The 18594-nt window shown below is 35.8% G+C and overlaps 1 protein-coding gene across 5 annotated transcripts in view; it reads left to right on the top strand.

Annotated features, from left to right (window-relative positions):
- Arhgap24 (Rho GTPase activating protein 24) overlaps positions 1-18594 on the top strand; it is an 807091-nt gene that overhangs the window by 763733 nt on the left and 24764 nt on the right. For all 5 annotated transcript variants that reach the window (XM_047566946.1, XM_047566945.1, XM_047566948.1 and 2 more), the window contains 2 exons: positions 14308-14440; positions 17486-17559. In XM_047566946.1, the coding sequence (XP_047422902.1) occupies positions 14308-14440; positions 17486-17559 (207 nt within the window). The remainder of the gene's footprint in view (positions 1-14307; positions 14441-17485; positions 17560-18594) is intronic.

Here is an 18594-nt window from a genome sequence, read left to right as displayed (position 1 = left end):
ATTTTCCGATTCCAAAGTTCAAGTTTGAGACTTGAACTATATATGCATGACTTATCATTTCCACAGCTGTGACATATTCCCACAGACTCCCTGACCGAAAATGAATTTTGTAAGAGAGGACATTCTCACTGACCTGAAAGAATTTTAATTTTATCAGTTCCTGTCAATTGTTAAGACCAAAACAAACAAAAACCAGGTACCATAGTTTCTGGTCATTCTTGTCTTCATTCTTTGTATTTAGGAATGGAAACAAGTTAGAATACCATGTATTATATTAAACTCCTTCACTTTAAGGGCAAAAAAATAAATAAAATCTAGGAGTTGTAAAATCAAATTAGAAACTGAGTGCTCTTTTGTTTCCCAACTCTCCAGATGGTGTCAGCTGTTAAGAAGATACATTTTGGAAAAGCTGGGGAGGTAGGGTCAAGAGTGGAGTGTGGGTGTTAACCTCACAGCATTAATTGCTGGGCAGCCAAATCCTGTGCACTTACAACACAGCTCAGGAGCAAGGACAGAGGCTGTATAAAGCCAAAGATTTTATATACTCTGTCCAGGAATCCCACAAAACAGCTGCTGTATGAGGTACCCCAGTTGCCCACCCAGTTCATAATTCCCGTGTCCCTCTTTCTCCTCTTCTTACCTTTATTTTTTTTTAAATGTTGTTTTGGTGGCTAAACAAGCAGCAAGTCAACAGAGATATGATGAGGAAAATAAAACTAGAAATTTGAAGACAGAAAAGGCAGGCATAATTTAATCATCTGAAAAGCAATAGAACTCTAGACTTTATTGACCCAAGTTATAAAAGGAGACCTTGAGAGTTGGGTGCACGAGAGCCATAGTAGAGGCTTTCAAATGCTAGCTTGTGTAAGAATAGTTTAGAGGGCTATCTTTAGATTCAGTTGCCCAGACCCCATTCACTCTCATTCAAATAATAAAGATTGGAACTCTCCAACCTGAGAATCTTAATTTTAAACAAATCCCCAGGTAATTCTTATATGCATAGTCCTAAAACCATATCTTGGGAAATATGATCTAGGCTCTGTACACTGCAAGAGTGTGGGGTAGAGGGATAGCACCCTTGAGAAGTGATGTGCCTCTGATTTCTCCTTAGAATTGGGGCTCGGGTGTAAATCAACCTCTCAGCTTTATGAAAAACATCACTTCTGACTCATCTAGATGGATCTTATGATACTGTGAGAGATGAGAGATAAATTATTTTCTGGAGTGTAAAGTTGATGTGTACAATGCATAATTTCCTATCTGCTGAAAAGGACCTAAAATTTAGGACAGTCTGAAAAGTACGTCTTGTACCTGTATGTCTTGATTTGTGTAAAAACTCAAAAGTTGAAGGGTTCAGAAGGAAACTATACAGGTAGGAAACCTTTGTATCATAGTGTGAATAAAGATCTAAGGATAGGGTTTGATGGAGGCAAGGGAAAGCAAGTGGTTCCTTGAGGGTAATATGCATGACTTTACCTACCTCCCCAAGGTTTAGCAAAGTAAAACAGAGTCCTAGTGGTTTGCCTAAGGCAAGTCCCGAGTTTGTGAATGCCTATTTTCAGCACCCTAAATAAATTCTCTGAAATCAAGAGAGGGGCCAGCCCCCTGAAGTCCAGAACAACAGTTTAGTTATGGCAGCTCTTAACTTTCTTATTTTCTGATGCAGATTTGATACATATGATGGTGTGACAGGATTTGATAACTATTGTCTTTAAGTATCTCAAACTTCTGTCATTTAGATACTACCTTAGTGACTTCAACCATATCCATATAACACCTATACTGTTTATTGACATTTTTCCTTAAACATATTGACCATTGTTATTTTAACAAATTTTTTTTTTTTGCACAGGGAACTAACTTTGTATTTTCTAGTTGAAAAACTTGTGTTAATATAAGATCAGTGCAGCATAAATGCAGTGACAACAAAAGTATGTTATTAAATGACCTTTGATACAGCTGACTCCCAAAACTCTCACCCTAAGGTTATCTGGTTTTTTGATGAAAATGGAGATTGGCAAGTGCTGTTACCCCTTTAACATGTCTTTCATTACCAATTGGTACTTCCTATTTGATGTAATCAGGAGAGTTGAAAGAGAATAAAAAATGGACTAATGTCCCTGTTTGTAATTTGATGTCACTGCCCTGTTTTTGTGGTACATTAAATTACTTAGGAATAGCCCACACTTTGCAAAATACAGTCAGGTCACTGTTAGCACTGGCAAGTCTAATTCTCTTGAATGCTTGGCTTTTTATCAAATTTGAGCAATGGTTATATATCACCGTGAAATCCTCTTATAAATAAATATACCACTGTCTGAGAAATTAATGAACTTTAAGCAGTATTTATTTTATATGTGGAAAATACTCACATGAATGGGTATTTACTAAATATTAGACATGACTCAGGTTGTCAAATAGGTGTCTGTCACGTTTCCTTGTGTTTTATTCTCCTTGTCATTTACCTAAAAGTCCTGTGCATCCGAAGTCAGGAAAGAGCTTTGTTTTCCTTCCAGTTCATCTTTGCAGAATTCAGGCTCACTTCCACTGACACCCAGCAGGGTTATGAGTAAAAACACCTAGTTTGTCATGAATTTTCTCAGTATTTGGTGTGCCTATCCATTGGTGTTTGTCTACTTATTCAAAAGGACATGATGTAAAAATTATGCTCAAACTTTGTTGATCGGTGGGTTTGGGATTAATTTCTTATGTCCACTATTTACCATCCATGTTGATGGCCTGGGGCTAATTACTTACATCTCAAAACTCCTAGTTTGTTCATACAAAATTCAAGTAACCCCCACAGGGTTGTTGTATTTGTTCACTTAAATATAAAACAAAATGGAACAAAAAACGTGTGGCAAATGGTACAATGTGAATAACCAGTACAGGCCTTGGTACACAGCAAAGGCTCTTTTATTGCCATTATGGTAGGCACCTATTTATCACTATTATAAGTACGATCATGATGATGGCAATGGTAATTTAGTTTGACATTTTATATGATAAAGGCCCCATTCTCAAATCTATAGGAGATGGAAACTAGTGCTTAACCGTAACTCTTCAATATTTTTAATCCAGGAATTCTTCATTCTGTTTTGAAATCTCCATGGCAATTTCTACTGAAAGAAATAGGATACCTATAAAGTTTTATCTTCCGAAAGTGTGTGTTTTTATGTTTTATAATTCAGATTGTAAATTTTTGCAAGAAAGTGCATTCCTTAAAGTGGTATGTTTTTCGAAATAGATTTATTGAGTCATAGTTTATATTTCATGTAATTCACCCATCTCAAGGGTAAAATTCTAAGATTTTTTAGAAATTTACCAAGTGAGGCCACCATTATATCAATTTCAGAACATTGTTATCACCTCAGTAAGATCCCCTATGCACATTTAGTGTTTCCTCCTGCCCCTCTTTCTCCTCAGGCAATAATTAACCTAATTTATGTATCTGTAGCTTTGCTTTTTTCTGGACTTTTCATTTAACTGGAATTATTCAATATTCTGTTGTATCCAGCTCCTTTCACTTAGCATAATGTTTTTGAGATTTGTCCATGTCATAGGATACAGCATAGTAATTTGTTTCTTTTTATTGATGAATAGAGTTTCCTTTAATGGGTATACTTTATTTTGTTTATTAATGCATCAGTTGGTAGACATTTATGTTGTGTCCACTTTGAGCCATTATACATAATACTTCTGTGAACATCCACTTACACTGGTTGTTTTATTAGCTAGAATAATTATTAGTGACATTTGACTCTATTTTCATTTTTAAATAGAAATATTAAAGTAAGTATTTAACTTTTTAAATATTGTTAAGAAAATTTTTAAAAATATTGACAAAAACATAAACATACTCCTTGAATATCAGACATCAACAAAGCTTCTCTGGGAAGTGCTTGCTTACATAATCTGAAATTTCTCAGGGAAAAGATAGATTGCTGAATATATTATCATAGTTGCATTTCCTTTGCTGTTCCTGAAATATCTTAAGCAGAGCTTAGTGAAGGAAAAACATGAAGGCAGACAAAATAAAATTGTAAAGTAGTTAAATATAGTTGCAATTTCTCTCTTTTTGCTAAGCCAAGTTCATTAACTTTTGCCAACATTTTGAAGACTGTATGAATTACAACTCATAAAGCACCTCATCCCGTATGCTATTGAAACAAGAAAGGATGATATGAAGTCTTCAGCACATACGCTTAATAGTGTGAGACGTGAAAACTGGAAGAGTCGTGTAGACGGTCTATGAAAGAATATCCTCATTGTCTGCATATCAGGAGTCAAATGTTAGGAAAAGCAACATGCTCCAATTAACCAAAGTATGAAAGCTCATAATTTATTTAATCTAATTATATTTGTATAATTATAGTGTGCTTAGAGATTATTTGTTATTTCTCCCAATTTTCTTGATTTCAGAGACATTCCCAGGGGGAGATAGAAAGTAAGCAAGAAGTGTCTCAGTCTCTCTCAAGTTATAGTCATGAAATCCATTGCATCGTAGGAGCTATTTTTAAGTATAATTTTAAAATTTCTGTAAATGAGTTTTCTTGTTATCTTTCTTATTCTCAGTAGTTTCTTTATTTCTACCTGAAAATAGGTAATCTGAATTGAGAATAAGTTATCGATCTTTTTAAATGAATACTACATTTCTTGGCATATATGTTTCACTTTGAAGGTAGAAAGTAGAGCAGTCCAAGAAAGACTTCACATGTGGATATTACTCCACTGTGATTCCCACCCTAGATCCAGAATGCCTTTGTTTATTAAAGCTCTTGAGCAAACTACTTTGTCCATTGTTAACTATTGATAATCTATGGGTAATCAAAGGTTTTGGTCCTCTCCTGGGACAGTTATATATCAAGGCATTGAAGACCTGCTGGCACTGAGAAGAGAAGAAAATCCAGATATGTAGTCTGGAAATGATCTTATGAGAGACTCTGTTGATTTTCTCACCACAAAACTGAATGGATTTGTTTATATTTATTCTAAAAAGAACAAATATATGAATACACACGCACACACACATATACATATATGTGTTTCAAATAATTCCTTATATTAATACTTATTCTAAAGGATACATTATTGATATGAATAGGAAAAAATTTGTGCCTTCATTGATGTCAAATTTAATTTTTGTGGGAGAAATTTTGAGTTTTTTAAAGAATAATTTCTTAAGAGTTTGAAAATATTAATCTTTTATAAGACACAATGGTTATATGCTTATTAATATTATTTCTAAGTTAAATTTGGATATGACATGGAACTTCAGGTCCAAAATTGCTAAATTTGGCAAGACTCACTGACTCCTTTTAATAGCTGTGTTGACTGATTTTATAGTGGACAGTACTTTAATAGCACTTAAGGTGCTATTGCATTTTATTTTAAAAATTATTTTATTTCATTTTCATTAACATATATTGTCTATATTAATTGGCTTCAGTATGATAGTAGTATGATATTTCAATACATGCATACAACAAATATGGATCAAATCCATCCTCCCTTTATCTAACTTTCCTGAACCACACACACCCTGCCCAACATCTGATTGTTACTATTATACATTTGGGTTGACGTCTTTTAACTTCAACATATGAGAAAGAACATATGGCACTTGTCTTTGTATGTCTGGCCTATTTTTCTACCTAATGTCCTCCAGAATTATCCATTTTGCTACAAATTATGGAATTTCATTCTTTATGGCTTCATGATATTCCATTGTGTATATATACCACATTTTCTTTATTCACTCAAGAGTTGATGGACATATAGGCTGACCACTTATATTAGCTATCATGGACACTGCCTTGATAAACATGCACATGCATGTATCTCTTTGGTATACTGATCTCATTCACTTTGGGAATGTACTCAGAAATGGGATAGGTGAGTTGTATGGAAGATCTATTTTTTAGTTTTGTAAAGGACCTCCATAATGTTCTCTGCAATGATTGTATTAATTTTCATCTCCACCAAGGTGCATTAGAGTTATTTTTTCTTCACATTCTCACCAGCATTTGTTGTTCTTTTTGGTTTTTAAATAACCATTCTAGCAGGGATGAGGTCATATCTCATTGTAGTTTGATTTGCATTTCCCTGATAGTGATATTGAGCATTATTTCACATAATTGATGGACATCTGTATTTCTTCTTTTGAGAAGTGTCCATTCATTTGCCCGTTTTTAATTGGGTTACTTGGTTTTTTGTTGTTATTGTAAAGTTTTTTGAGTTTTTATAATTAACCCTCTGTCATATGAGTATCATATAGTTTCTCTTATTCTATGGTGAAGGTCATCTCTTCACCATATTGATTGTTTCCTTTGCCATGCAGAAGTATTTTGGTTTGATATAATTCCATTTGTCATTTTTTGCTTTTGTTTCCTTTGCTTTTGGGTTCCAATCCGGAACATTGTTTCTTGTCCAATGTCTTGAAGTATCTCCCTTTGTTTTCTTCCAGTAAGTTCAGAGTTTTCGGTCTTACATTTGGAATGTTTAACATTTAAGTTAGGTTTTGTTGTTGTTGTAACTGAGTGTACATGTGTGTACAAGGTAGCCTATTCTTTATAGAGTTATCCTGGTGTAATATTGCTTTAAGGAAACTTCTGAATATTCCATTTCAGACTTTATAAGTGCCTCAACTTTGCTAGCCTTTTCTCTCCTATGGAAATGCCTAGGTAGATAGTGAAAAATGTCAGAGTTCATTTTTGTTTCAGACTGAATTTTAATTTACTTAGACAAATTAGGATGTAGCTACTTATAAAATGAATCGATGCCTTCAAACATACTAACACAAACTGAGAGCTCTGATGACTGCTCCACAAAATAAGTGTTTATTTTTGTGTGATTTAGACGTATCTGTTTTGCTTAAGTAATTTCCAATTGTATTCAGATGTGGTATTCATAAGCTCTCCAGGAAGGCATTTTACGTGTTATTTTTCATTTACTTGCTACTGATGATTACTTCCTATGTGTGTATGCTAGGAAGGTTAAGGGTGGGAGGGTAGGCTTGTGGCACTTAGTGGAGTGAGTGATATCAAGTTGAACCTAAGCAGTGTTGGTAAGACTGCTGAAGAGTTTATGGATTCATAGGATACTGTGTCAGAATACATGTTCTCTATTCATCAGTATTTTTAAAAAAAAATTCCCAAGTAATTCCAATGTAAACCTTAGGCTGAGAACCACTAATCACAGATTAAGGGTCTCAGCAAGAAGAAAATTTAGTTTGGCTTCTAGGTTCTTGCTTGTTTATATGAGGATTAATGCTAAAGAAGGAAACATTTTATTTCAAGTGGAACCTGTTGGTCAGTTTTGCATCACTGTGACCAGAATACCTGGCAAGAACAACTCAGAGGAGGAAAAGTAGATTTTCACTCACAGTATCAGAGGTCTCAGTCCATAGATGACTGACTCCATCACATTGGGTCCACTGGGCAGCTCATCATGATGGAAAGGGTGTGGCAGAGGGAAGCCACTCTCCTCATGGCAGCTGCAAAACAGAGGGAGAGTTGAGGGAAGGAGCCTCAGGGGAATATGCACCTTTCTATAGCAAGCCTTCAGTGACCGACTCCTTCAGCCATGATCCATCTGCCTACAGTTGCCACTCAATCAGTTCATTCAAGCTAGGATAGACTAATTAAAATATAGCTCTCACAATCCAATCATTTTACCTCAGAACATTCCTGCATTAGCACGGGAGCTTTGCGAGGGATACATCATATCCAAACCAAAACAGAGAGATGTTGTTCCTGATCAGCTTTGTTTATATGAAGTTCAATGATTACAACATCTGAAAATGCAGTCGAAAGGTCTGGTATAGAGATGCACACTATAATCATTGTAGATAATTGTACTTAAGGACTTATCCTAGGAGAGTCCTAGAGGCCAGCAGAAGAAGAGGAGCTTGGGAAATATGGGTACAAAAATGGTGACCACCAGAGGAGAAGCCAAGGAGGTGGAGGGTAAAGGCCAGAGAGGCAGCAAAGAGGCATGAAACAGATTTGCCCATGAGAAGTATTAGAAGTCAAAGTAGACCAAAATCTATGATTTATTACCCAGTTTGGGGATGAAGCTACTTTTGATTTGAGGAGTCTCTTGTTTAGAAGCACCTCAAAATAATCCCTTTCTATGACTCTATTACCAGATATTTTGTTACTTTGATTATCTAGGTTTTTTTTAAAGGGAGCTCTGTGTGTGCATTCACATGTTCACGCTCACAGTGTCGTGTGTTTGTTTTACATGATTAGCATTGTAAGAGAGAAGTTTCTACACACATATTCTGTACACATAAATAATTCTAGAAGTAGGAAGGAAAAGAGCAATAAGACCATTGTTAAGCATGAACAGCATTTCCCCAACATTGTTACTTCCACCTCCTCTAGCATTAGGGAGTACTGGGAAGACAAGTATATGACAAATAGGCTCCTGTGGATGAATCCTGGGACCAGATTTAAACTTCTATCCATTGCACACTGAACTCCCTCCTTTCCTTGGAAGTTTTCTACTCCAAATGCTTACTCTGTGTCAGTGTTTCTTAACTCTGGTTGTACATAAGAGTAAAATCTCAATGCTCAGGTTGTATCAGTCAGATATGCTCCAGTTTTATCAGTCACCAATATTTTGAAACACTTTCCAGATGATACCACTGTGCAACCAAGGTTGACACTCTCTATATCACCTTCATTGTTTCTATTAATCTGTATTTAACTGAAAGCATATTTTTGGTTTATGCTAATATTTCATCATCTAATACTATAACAGCACTGTGAACAGTTTTCTAGGAAAGCTCACCAAATGCAGATTCAGGAATTGTATCAATCAGTCCTGACTACCATAACAAAATACCATAGACTGGGCGGCTTAAACAACAAAAACTTATTTTTTCACCTTCTGGAAGTTAAGCACAAGATCAGGGTTGCAGCATGGTTAAGTGTTGGTGAGAGCTCTCTTCTTGACTTGCAGGTGGCTGCTTTCTTGCTGTGTGTCCTCATGTGATTTTTCCACAGTGTGAGCGTGAAGGGATGGACAGAAAGCAAACTTCCTTGTGTCTCTTTTTATAAGGGCACTAATTCTGTCAGTCAAGGGCCCCACTCTCATGACCTCTTCTAACCTTAATTGCCTCCCAAAGGCCCCATGTTTGAATACCTTCACATTAAGGGTTAGGTCTTCCACGTTTGGATGTGGAGGGAACATGGTTCAGTCTACAAAAGAATAGCTGTATAGTTCTCTGTCATCAATTCTTTTAAACTAGGACAATTGAATTGGAATGAGTACTAACTCAATGTATTCCAGGACTTTGCCTGGAGGTGAAACAATCTTTTGATTTTGTATATAATTCAGTGGTGACACTTATGTAAGTGTACAATGAATTGAGACAGTTTAACCAGATTCAAGTTTCACTGCCAAAAAAATGCATCAGTTTTGACAGATAAGTAAGAAATAAGTTTGAACAGAAGTAGACTCTTAAAAATAGATGTTTAGTCTGGTTTAGAACTGCTTAAACCTTTAGGTTAGCTTTTCTGTGTTTTGGTGAACTCAGTGGCAGAGCAGTGTTGCTAAAAGCAAGACAGTTTGGGGCAGAGTTCATCCTGGCAGTGCTGTTGCATGTCTTCATTCACATTTATGTTCTCCTCTGAGCCTGATAAAGATGACATTATTATTTTCTTAATTTGAAGGTAATTCTAGGTCCTCTTATTGTGCTTGTTGCAGATAAGTCCACAATGTCTTTAATAACTTCCTGTGTGAATGCATTGGAAATTCATTCTATTCAGTTAAATCAAGGGATTGATTATATTGTGTTTTATGCCTGGTAACCAGAATGAAAAATTCCCTTTTCTAATTATGAAGCTTAAGTGTTACAAAGTTTTGTCTATGTGGTTTTATACTTGTAATTATGGTGGCATTTGAATTTATCAGTATATTTATTGGGGAAGGAAGAATGGGGTTTCAGGATGAGCAAGGGGAGATTCTTTTCAGATTTTTTATTCCCATTCAGATTAATAAAAGCCTATTTTGCATAGATTATAAACAGTGCAAGGACTTTCCAGGAAATATAAGGAATATTCTTAAGATCACATACCTGGCAGGGAATTAGTAGTCAGACTGCATAGAGTGTTATGAAGGAGAAAAATTGATCATGGTATGGAAATGTGTTGGCAGGGACCAGTTCTCCTTTGTACATAGACTTTTGTCACTATGAGTCACTTCACTTAACTTTGGATGTAAACTCAAGGGAGGAAAAAAGGGTCTCTGTTGTTCATGTGTCTTTCACCTCCATGCATCATGAGGCAGTGCTCACCACAGGTGTTCAGGAACTATTTAGTGAATGAATGACAGATTCCAGAAGGATGAGAGGATGACCTATGAAAAAATAAAATTAGGTCAATCATAGGAAGCCTCATAAAACCTCTTCCAGGTTGAAAACTGGTAGTGAACACAAGGAAACAGGATTCAGAAGTGAAGTACAAGTGCAGTATAAAGTGTAAATAATACCGATGTGTTGATCAAGTAGGCATATGTTACAGAGCTCCTCCTGGTCTGGTAGCTTCTTTAACCAGCATCTTAGAGCCTCTCTCTCTTCTCTCTCTTTCTCTTTTCTGTCACAGGATATGAAAAGCATGATTATTTATCCTAAAGTCTGAATAGATTCTGTCACCAGCTGAGTGAAAGAGACTTGAATCAATAAAGCGATTTCACATTAAAAAATAGTTTTGTAGTCCTACCAAAGGAACATGTTAACATACCACATATCTGTGCATTGTCCTGTTCAAGTGCCTCAAGTGGGATTAATTACAGAGCCTAATCGCTGGATCACAGTGATGGCCTAGAGTGTGTAGAAGTGTTGTTGTTGTTGTTGTTGTTGTTAACCAGGTGAGAATTTTTATTTTCCATTGTACATAGACTTCTGTCATGATGAGTTACTTCTCTTAACTTTGGCAAAGACTGAGATAAATATCTCTGAAGCAAAATAGCACGTTATGGTAGATGCATTAGGCTGTTAACACAAAATGTTGGTATCTAATTAATTGGTTGTACATATAAAAGTAAATATTAATGAGTCAGAGTAGTGGATTTTTAGTCAGAGATATCAGGCTAGAGAGTTAGATGTGGAAGATTGTCATTTCATAGAGTGAAGATATTTTTTCAGAGGACACTAGAGTCTCCCATTGCTCTAGGTAGCCTATTAGCGAACAGGGCAGACTGACCCAACATGAGCCTCAGGACATGAATCAGAAGAGACAAAGCATGTTGGAGTCTGTCCAGAAATGATTGTTTCCTTCCTTTCAGTGGGAACATACAAAGTCAAAATGAGAAAATTGGAAAATGTAGAAGTCTCTATTTCTACAAAGTATTAGGCTTAATTAAGTACCAAAAAGGTCATAAAATTTTAAGTTTTAGTCCTTAAACAAAACTTGAATAGCCTTTGTTAATTGAAAAAAGAAAAAACATACATATGACCATTCTTTATTACTTCTGTGTCATTTTCCTTTCCATGTAATTACCTATGGGCACATATACTGTAATACTAAAAAGCTAAGGCAACATATTATTTCAGGGAAGGAATGAAATAATCATCCCACTCCATCTTTCTTACCTTGATTCATAGCTCAAGTATTTTAATTCTTGGAAGATCACTGCAGCTTTGGTGTTAAGAAACTTGCTGGTAGAGGAAGAATGGTTCTGCTGCCTTCCGTCCTTCACAATTTTCTCACCATCTCACTGTCTAACTTTGCAAGCTTGCCACCTAGTGTTCGAACGTTCTCAATACCAAAATGTTTCCCCTCTTTAGAAGCAAAATAATAGAGGAAGGAATTCAGGAAGTTAACTTAAAAACAATGTGTTGCAGGAGAATGAATGGAATGAATAAATCATCAATGAAATTCTAAAACAGACTTCTTGTTAAATATATGTTTCTTGTTTCATTATTATCTCCTTTCTTTATTGCATTTACCCACAAATATTTAACCTAGTATTTATATAGAAATATGAATTATATATAACATACTTTGTACATTGAAATATATACTTACTTATTTTGTATGTATTTGTATATGTTTCTTCATTCCTACTTATAACTTTAACAACATTGTCATTGACTCTGAAGGCAAAACAGATCCCACCCAGTCATGGCAGTAGGTTGGATTAGAGTGGAGTCAAAAAGTGAAAGTAGTTTATTGGCATATTTGACTGCACTGCCTGTGCTATCTCAGGTTTTGTTACTCTTGGTGGCCGCTCTTTCAAGTCAGGCACTTCACTATGTACGGACAGAGACACAGAGAGTTTGGATACTGGTGAAATGGACAGCTTTACCAGTAAACAACAACAAATATAATTTTTTCTGTCTTACTCCTGCAACTCTTATAGTTCCATCCTTTTTAAAAATTTGGAAATTGTTTTTAAAAATTGATAAGCCTGGACATAGATTTCAAGAGGTCCTTGAGATATAATTTTTATCTACAAGTCTTTAAGAGGACCTCTTTATTGATATTGCCTATCCATTGAGAATTTTTTAAAAATGTATTTCTTTGTTAGAAAAATAAAATTAATGAAATATGCCCCATTAGGTCAAGTCATCATTTCTGGTATCCACACAGAAAACCTCAGTGCTTGCCCAGGGGGGTGAAGCTCTGTGGCTCATGAGACCGCTGCCTGCCACTCTAACTGTATCCACCCCCATCGGAGCCTCTGAGCTTCCCACCCTTTTACCAGCTTTTCAAGGCACAGGCTGCCTCCCACTTCAAACTGTTTCCCTTCCTTGCTTTAATCAGGAGTGCACTTCTCCATCCTTCTGCTCTCAGTTCATTCTCATACACCCTTCCGATCTTGGCCCAAGCCTCATTTCCTCAGAGAAGCCCCCGGTCCCAGGTTAGTCCTTTCTTGTTATTAAATAGCATTCCAGAGCCTCATCACACATCACACTCCATAATTACATAATGCATTATAATTGACTTAGTATTTGTTGCCCCCACTAAATTACAAATCATGAGCAGACTTGAATGGTACCTTTATTTGTTAATTCCTGAGGTCCCAGCCACTGTGTTTTCTACAGTGCCCAACACAGAGTAGGCATGCAGTGAATACTTGATGAAATCAACCCACGAGTCTAAAATTGAGGACTGAGAGGCATATTGTCCTAGCTCACATACACACATGCCACCACTGGAACAAGGGAGTACTCACTAGTGCCTACATCCCAGCTTCTAAAGCCATAGCCTTCCAGGAACTTGCCCACTCCTGAAGCCTTGGAGTGGGGTGCAAGTTTTTACTTTTACAGAATCCATGATGTACTCAATACTGTGCTTCCAACCTCACATAAGTATTCAACCTGCTTCTTGAAATAAATAACTCCCACACCCAAAATTTTGGCTCCTGTCTTTCCTGTTATCCTTCTTCATGGATTAACATGGAACAGGGATATAGAGAACAAAATATACATGCACATGCAGTAAATTATCCTGCCACTCTGGTATTCTGCAGAGGACAAAAATAAATTATGCAGGTTATTTAAAGGATATGTTAAAACTTTCATTGTTTAATTTCAGAGAATTTCCTTTCTCTTTCTGGAGGGATCTAAGAATTCCCAACTCTTTTAGAATAGTAGGCAAGCAATTATGTTGAGAGTCAATCATCTTCATCATGAGCTGTGCCTTAAAAGAGTGTCATAATAAGCTTCGAGTGTCTGTAACCAATCACCAATGTCTCCCCAAAATGAGTTCAACATTTTGAGAGATGAAGTCAGGATTCAGAAATATAAATTCTGACAGTGAATATAAACACACAAACATAGATTTGGTATTTGTTATACATTGTATTATATTTTGAGACCTATTGTATTCTCATCAGAGACACTTTGCTTACCATCACACATCACATATGAATCAGATATAACTTTCCTCTTCATATATGAATACACAATGAGTGAAACTCCACATCATGTACAATTGCAAGAATGGGATCCTAATTAGAATGTTATAGTCTATGTATGTATAATACATCAAAATACACTCTGCTGTCATGTGTATCTAAAAAAAACAAAAAGAAATACACATAGGAAAAAATGCTTGGGCTTTCAACTGTTTTCAGACCACGTGAGGAGGTTAAGTGTCTTTCAATCTCTTTTCCTCCTGTGGTGGCATCTAACCGGCATTACAAAAGTGTGTGCTCCCTGGAAACTGGATTGAGTGATTCAGTTGCAAACTTGGACAAAATTCTGACTCCTGAGCATATATTTCACACAAAAAATAATAAACTAAATGGTATAAAGTTACCCCAAACAATGCCTTTCAACTTCTATCTCCACAGCAACACCGATGTACACACAGTTGCATCACTCCTTAAACTCTATCTCCGAGAACTTCCAGAACCAGTTATTCCATATGCTAAGTATGAGGATTTCTTGTCATGTGCCAAGCTGCTCAGCAAGGAAGAGGAAGCAGTAAGTTGATGCTTTTGTTTCCAAATAAGCTTTTGTTTGCAGGTTTTGTCATTGTGTTTACTATTGAATTTGCAAGTTTCCTCTTGCCCTATTCTTGGACATTTCCCCCATCTGTATATTGACATCACATGTGTTTGGACCCTCGACACACAACTCAAGTCCCATTTGGGATCCCTGTCTGATCAGAAAGAAGAATGTGGCTGAATGAATGAAATCATCTCTTGTTAGCACTTGTCTCCCCTCAATGGTTGATTTGCAGTGCTATCTTAGGTCACATCTTCCAAGAAGAACACGGGTACCTTGTTTCATAGCCCCCTTTTTTGTGTACCACCAAAGTCCCTCAAATAATGGCCTGTGAACCAAGTCCTACCTCCTGCCTATTTTTGTTAAAAATGACTTTATTATTGATATGTAATTACAGTAGTATATAATCGCCTATTTAAAGTTTATAATTCAGTACTGTTTTTATATATTCTCAGAGTTGTGCAAATGGTACCAAAATCTAATTTTAGAATATTTACAAAATTTCTATCACCCTAAAACAAACCCAGAGCCTCTGTGCATTCCCCTTTCCCAGCTCTTGGCAACTACTAATCTAATTTCTTCCCCTATGGATTTGCCTGTGCTGGACATTTTATATAAATATTATATATGTTGTTTTCTGTGACTAAGCTTTTTCATCTTTTTCAAAGTCCATTCACACCATAACATCTATCAGTATTTCATTTTTTAAATTTCCAAATAATATTTCATTTTCATCCATTCATCGGTTGAAGGACCTATTTTTTATTTCCATTACTTGGCTATTAGGAATAATGCTGCTGTGACCATCTATGTACCAAGTTTTGCATGGACATATATTTTCATTTCACTTGGGTATACACCTTAAAGGTAGAATTGCTGGTCCATATGTAACTTTGGTTTTTGTTGTTGGTGGTGTTGTTGTTGTTATCATTTGTTTTTTTCCCAAAAGGATCTGCCATTTTTAATTCCCATCAGCAAAATGTGCAGATTCCAGTCACTACACATCTCCATTATCACTTACTGTTATCTACCTTTTGACCATAGACATTCTAATATGTGGGAGGTGGTATATTAGTAAGGTTTGAATAGCACCTTCCTGGTGACTAATGATGCTGAATGTATTTTCATGTGCTTATTGGCTATTTGTGTACTTTCTTTGGAAAAATAGCTATTCAGATTAGTTTCCCATTTTTAATTGTGTTACAACCATCCCAGTCCCTCAGGTAATTGATTCCAGGTCTCCCTATGGATACCTAAATTCATGAATATTCAAGTCCTTTATATAAAATGGTATAGTGTTTGCATATAACCTATGAATAGCTTCCTGTATACTTTAAATCATCTCTAAATTATTTGTAGTATCTAGTACAATGTAAATGCTGTGTTTATAGTTGTTATTCTGTGTTGTTTAGGGAACAGTGACAAGAAAAATGATTTCACCTCTTTAGTACAAATGCCGTTTTTTCCTAACATTTTCAATCTGAAGTTGGTTGAATTCATGGATATGAGGGGCCAACTTAATATGCTTTATTATTATTGAGTTGTGAGAATTTACATAATTTAGATCAAGTTCCTTATCAGATATATGATTTGAAAATATTTTCTCACAATGTATTTTTCTTAATTTTTTTGATAATGTTCTATTTAAAAATTTTTCTTGTAGTTATAGATGGATAGTATGCCTGTATTTTATTTGTTTATTTCTATGCTGTACTAAGGATTGAACCCAGTGCCTCACACATGCTAGGCCAAACACTCTGCCACTGAGCTATAGTGCCAGCCCACCTGATGATGTTCTTCAAAGCACAAAACCATTTTTATTTTGATCAAATGTTTTATCTATCTTATTTATTTTCCTTTGGTCATCTGTGTTTTTTGTGTCATAACTAAGAAGCCTGTGTTTAAGAAAAGGTCATATATATTTACTCCTCTGTGTTCTTCTAAGAATTTTGTGACTTCAACTTTTACTCTGAGATCTGTGCTCCATTCTGAGCTCATGTTTATGATGTGAGGAAAGAAGTCAGCTTCATTCTTCTGCATGTGGATACCCAGTAGTCTCAGCACCATTTGTTGAAAACTCTTCTTTCTCCCTTTGAAATTTCTTGGCATAATTGTCAAAAAATTCTGCCTATTTTTACAAATGCACCTTTATTTTTGTTGTTGCTGTTGTTGTTGCATAATATCACCTGTGGCTGCTTTCATACAACAACAGAATAGTCACATAGTTGCAACAGAGTCCTTATGTCCCGTAAAGCCCAAAATACTAACTGGCCCTTTACAGGAAGAAGAAATCAGATTGCCTATTAATTGACTTTTCTAGGGCCAATTACATTTTAGAGGAAGTTCTACAATGAGAAGAACCAAAGAAATTAACCCCTTATGAACTTTCCAAGAAGATCAGGCTTTCCAACCCTCTTTCTATCCCAACTGATACACCCTAGGCATGACCAACCAGAGAGATTGAATTATCGGTAGCCATGTATTTATCTAACTTCTAGGCATGCTGAAAATTGGAAGGACTGTCACTACATCAAGGTTATTTTTTTTTCAACTAATGAGCTATCTTTCCTTTTCAGTCATTGTGAACAACTGTTAAAAATGTTAAGAGTTTTGCTTTAATCTGTTCCTCTACAAATAATACATAACAGTGGGGATATGTTCTTTGAAATGTATCTTTAAGGTGTTTCATCATTGCACAAATATCTTCATGTGTACTTACACAAACTAAGATGGCTGTGGCATCACTAGACAGATGGTCTTTTGGACCACTGTCCTATATGTGGTCTGTGATTGGTTGGTGCATTATTGTACTGTGTTGACTGCTCTTACGGAGATATTTTAAATACTTATACATCTCTGAAAATAATTCTGAAATATTCATAATGATGATGGAACATCTTCAGGGCAGACTTTTTCACTGATAATATGTGAAGTTGAAAAAAGAACTTTATGGCTGTTTTCCATTTACTTTGATAACAAGGTCAATACATAGAAGACATTAATTCTCTTCTTTGCACTCAGGGTGTTAAGGAATTAGCGAAGCAGGTGAAGAGTTTGCCAGTGGTGAATTACAACCTTCTCAAGTATATTTGCAGGTAAGAACCTTTATAAAGACAAAACTAAACAAAATAAGACTATATTTAGCCTGACCATAACTATACTTGAAAATAAATAAAATCCCTTAACTGTTCTAAGCTCCCTTGTTAATCCCTGGAGGATTAAGAGGATTGACAAGGTGATCTCAAAAGTTTCTCTGAGCCCTGCAGTTGCCTACTTTGGTAATTTAATGCTTTTAGAGATCTCTCTTGCCTCTATGTATTAAAGATAACATTGATTTGAACTTCCATCAAAGTTGTCTGTGCCATGTAGGGGATGGTATTATAGGAAAAGGAGCACATATATTGGTCCCATCATTGACTACCCATATGTCTTCATGCAATTTTCTTATCTTTCCTGAGCTTTGGGGTCTTTCTAGAGATGGTAGTGAAAAGCACATCTCACACCGTTGACTAGGAGCAATGTAGTTTAAGATCAATGCCAGAAACTGTGCAGTTCATTGTCAGTGTAACTGAGTAGGAATTGAAAAACTTCCCATCATAACTTTTTCTGGTGATTTTTTATGTTTAGAAGAAAATACGAAAAAGAACATGAAAAAGCAAGATGTAATTTCACTGACAGCATATGCTTATTAACATATAAGGTTTCCATTCTAAGATTTTGAACTGATTCAGGTTATTATTGTAGGTGAGAAAGAGGTTACATTCTCTTTAAGTAAGAGGGGATAAAAAGACAAGTCTTTTATCTCCACAACAGAAGCACTTGATTTTTTCTTGAAGCATTTAAACAGACTTTTAAGATTTCATTTCAAATAAGAAATGATGGCTTGACTTTTTGCCTTGGTTTTACTGTGGTTTAGGCTGTATATCAGTAAGAAACTGTGGAAACAGGCACCTTTAAAAAGTCCATCTAGTAGTTAAGAGCACAGACTTTTGGGTCACAGCTCGGCCACTGATTGACTCTGTGTCCCTGAAGAAGATCCTTAATCTCTCTGGTACCTGAAGTCTCTCATCTGTAAAATGGAGATAAAGTAGTACCCATGCCATGGAGACACTTTAAGAACTTGATAAGCT

Source organism: Sciurus carolinensis, chromosome 10 (assembly GCF_902686445.1).
Source record: "Sciurus carolinensis chromosome 10, mSciCar1.2, whole genome shotgun sequence".
NCBI classification, from domain to species: Eukaryota; Metazoa; Chordata; class Mammalia; order Rodentia; family Sciuridae; genus Sciurus; species Sciurus carolinensis.
The sequence above is the reverse complement of the archived record's forward strand: the minus strand, read 5'-3'. Positions and strand labels throughout refer to the sequence as shown.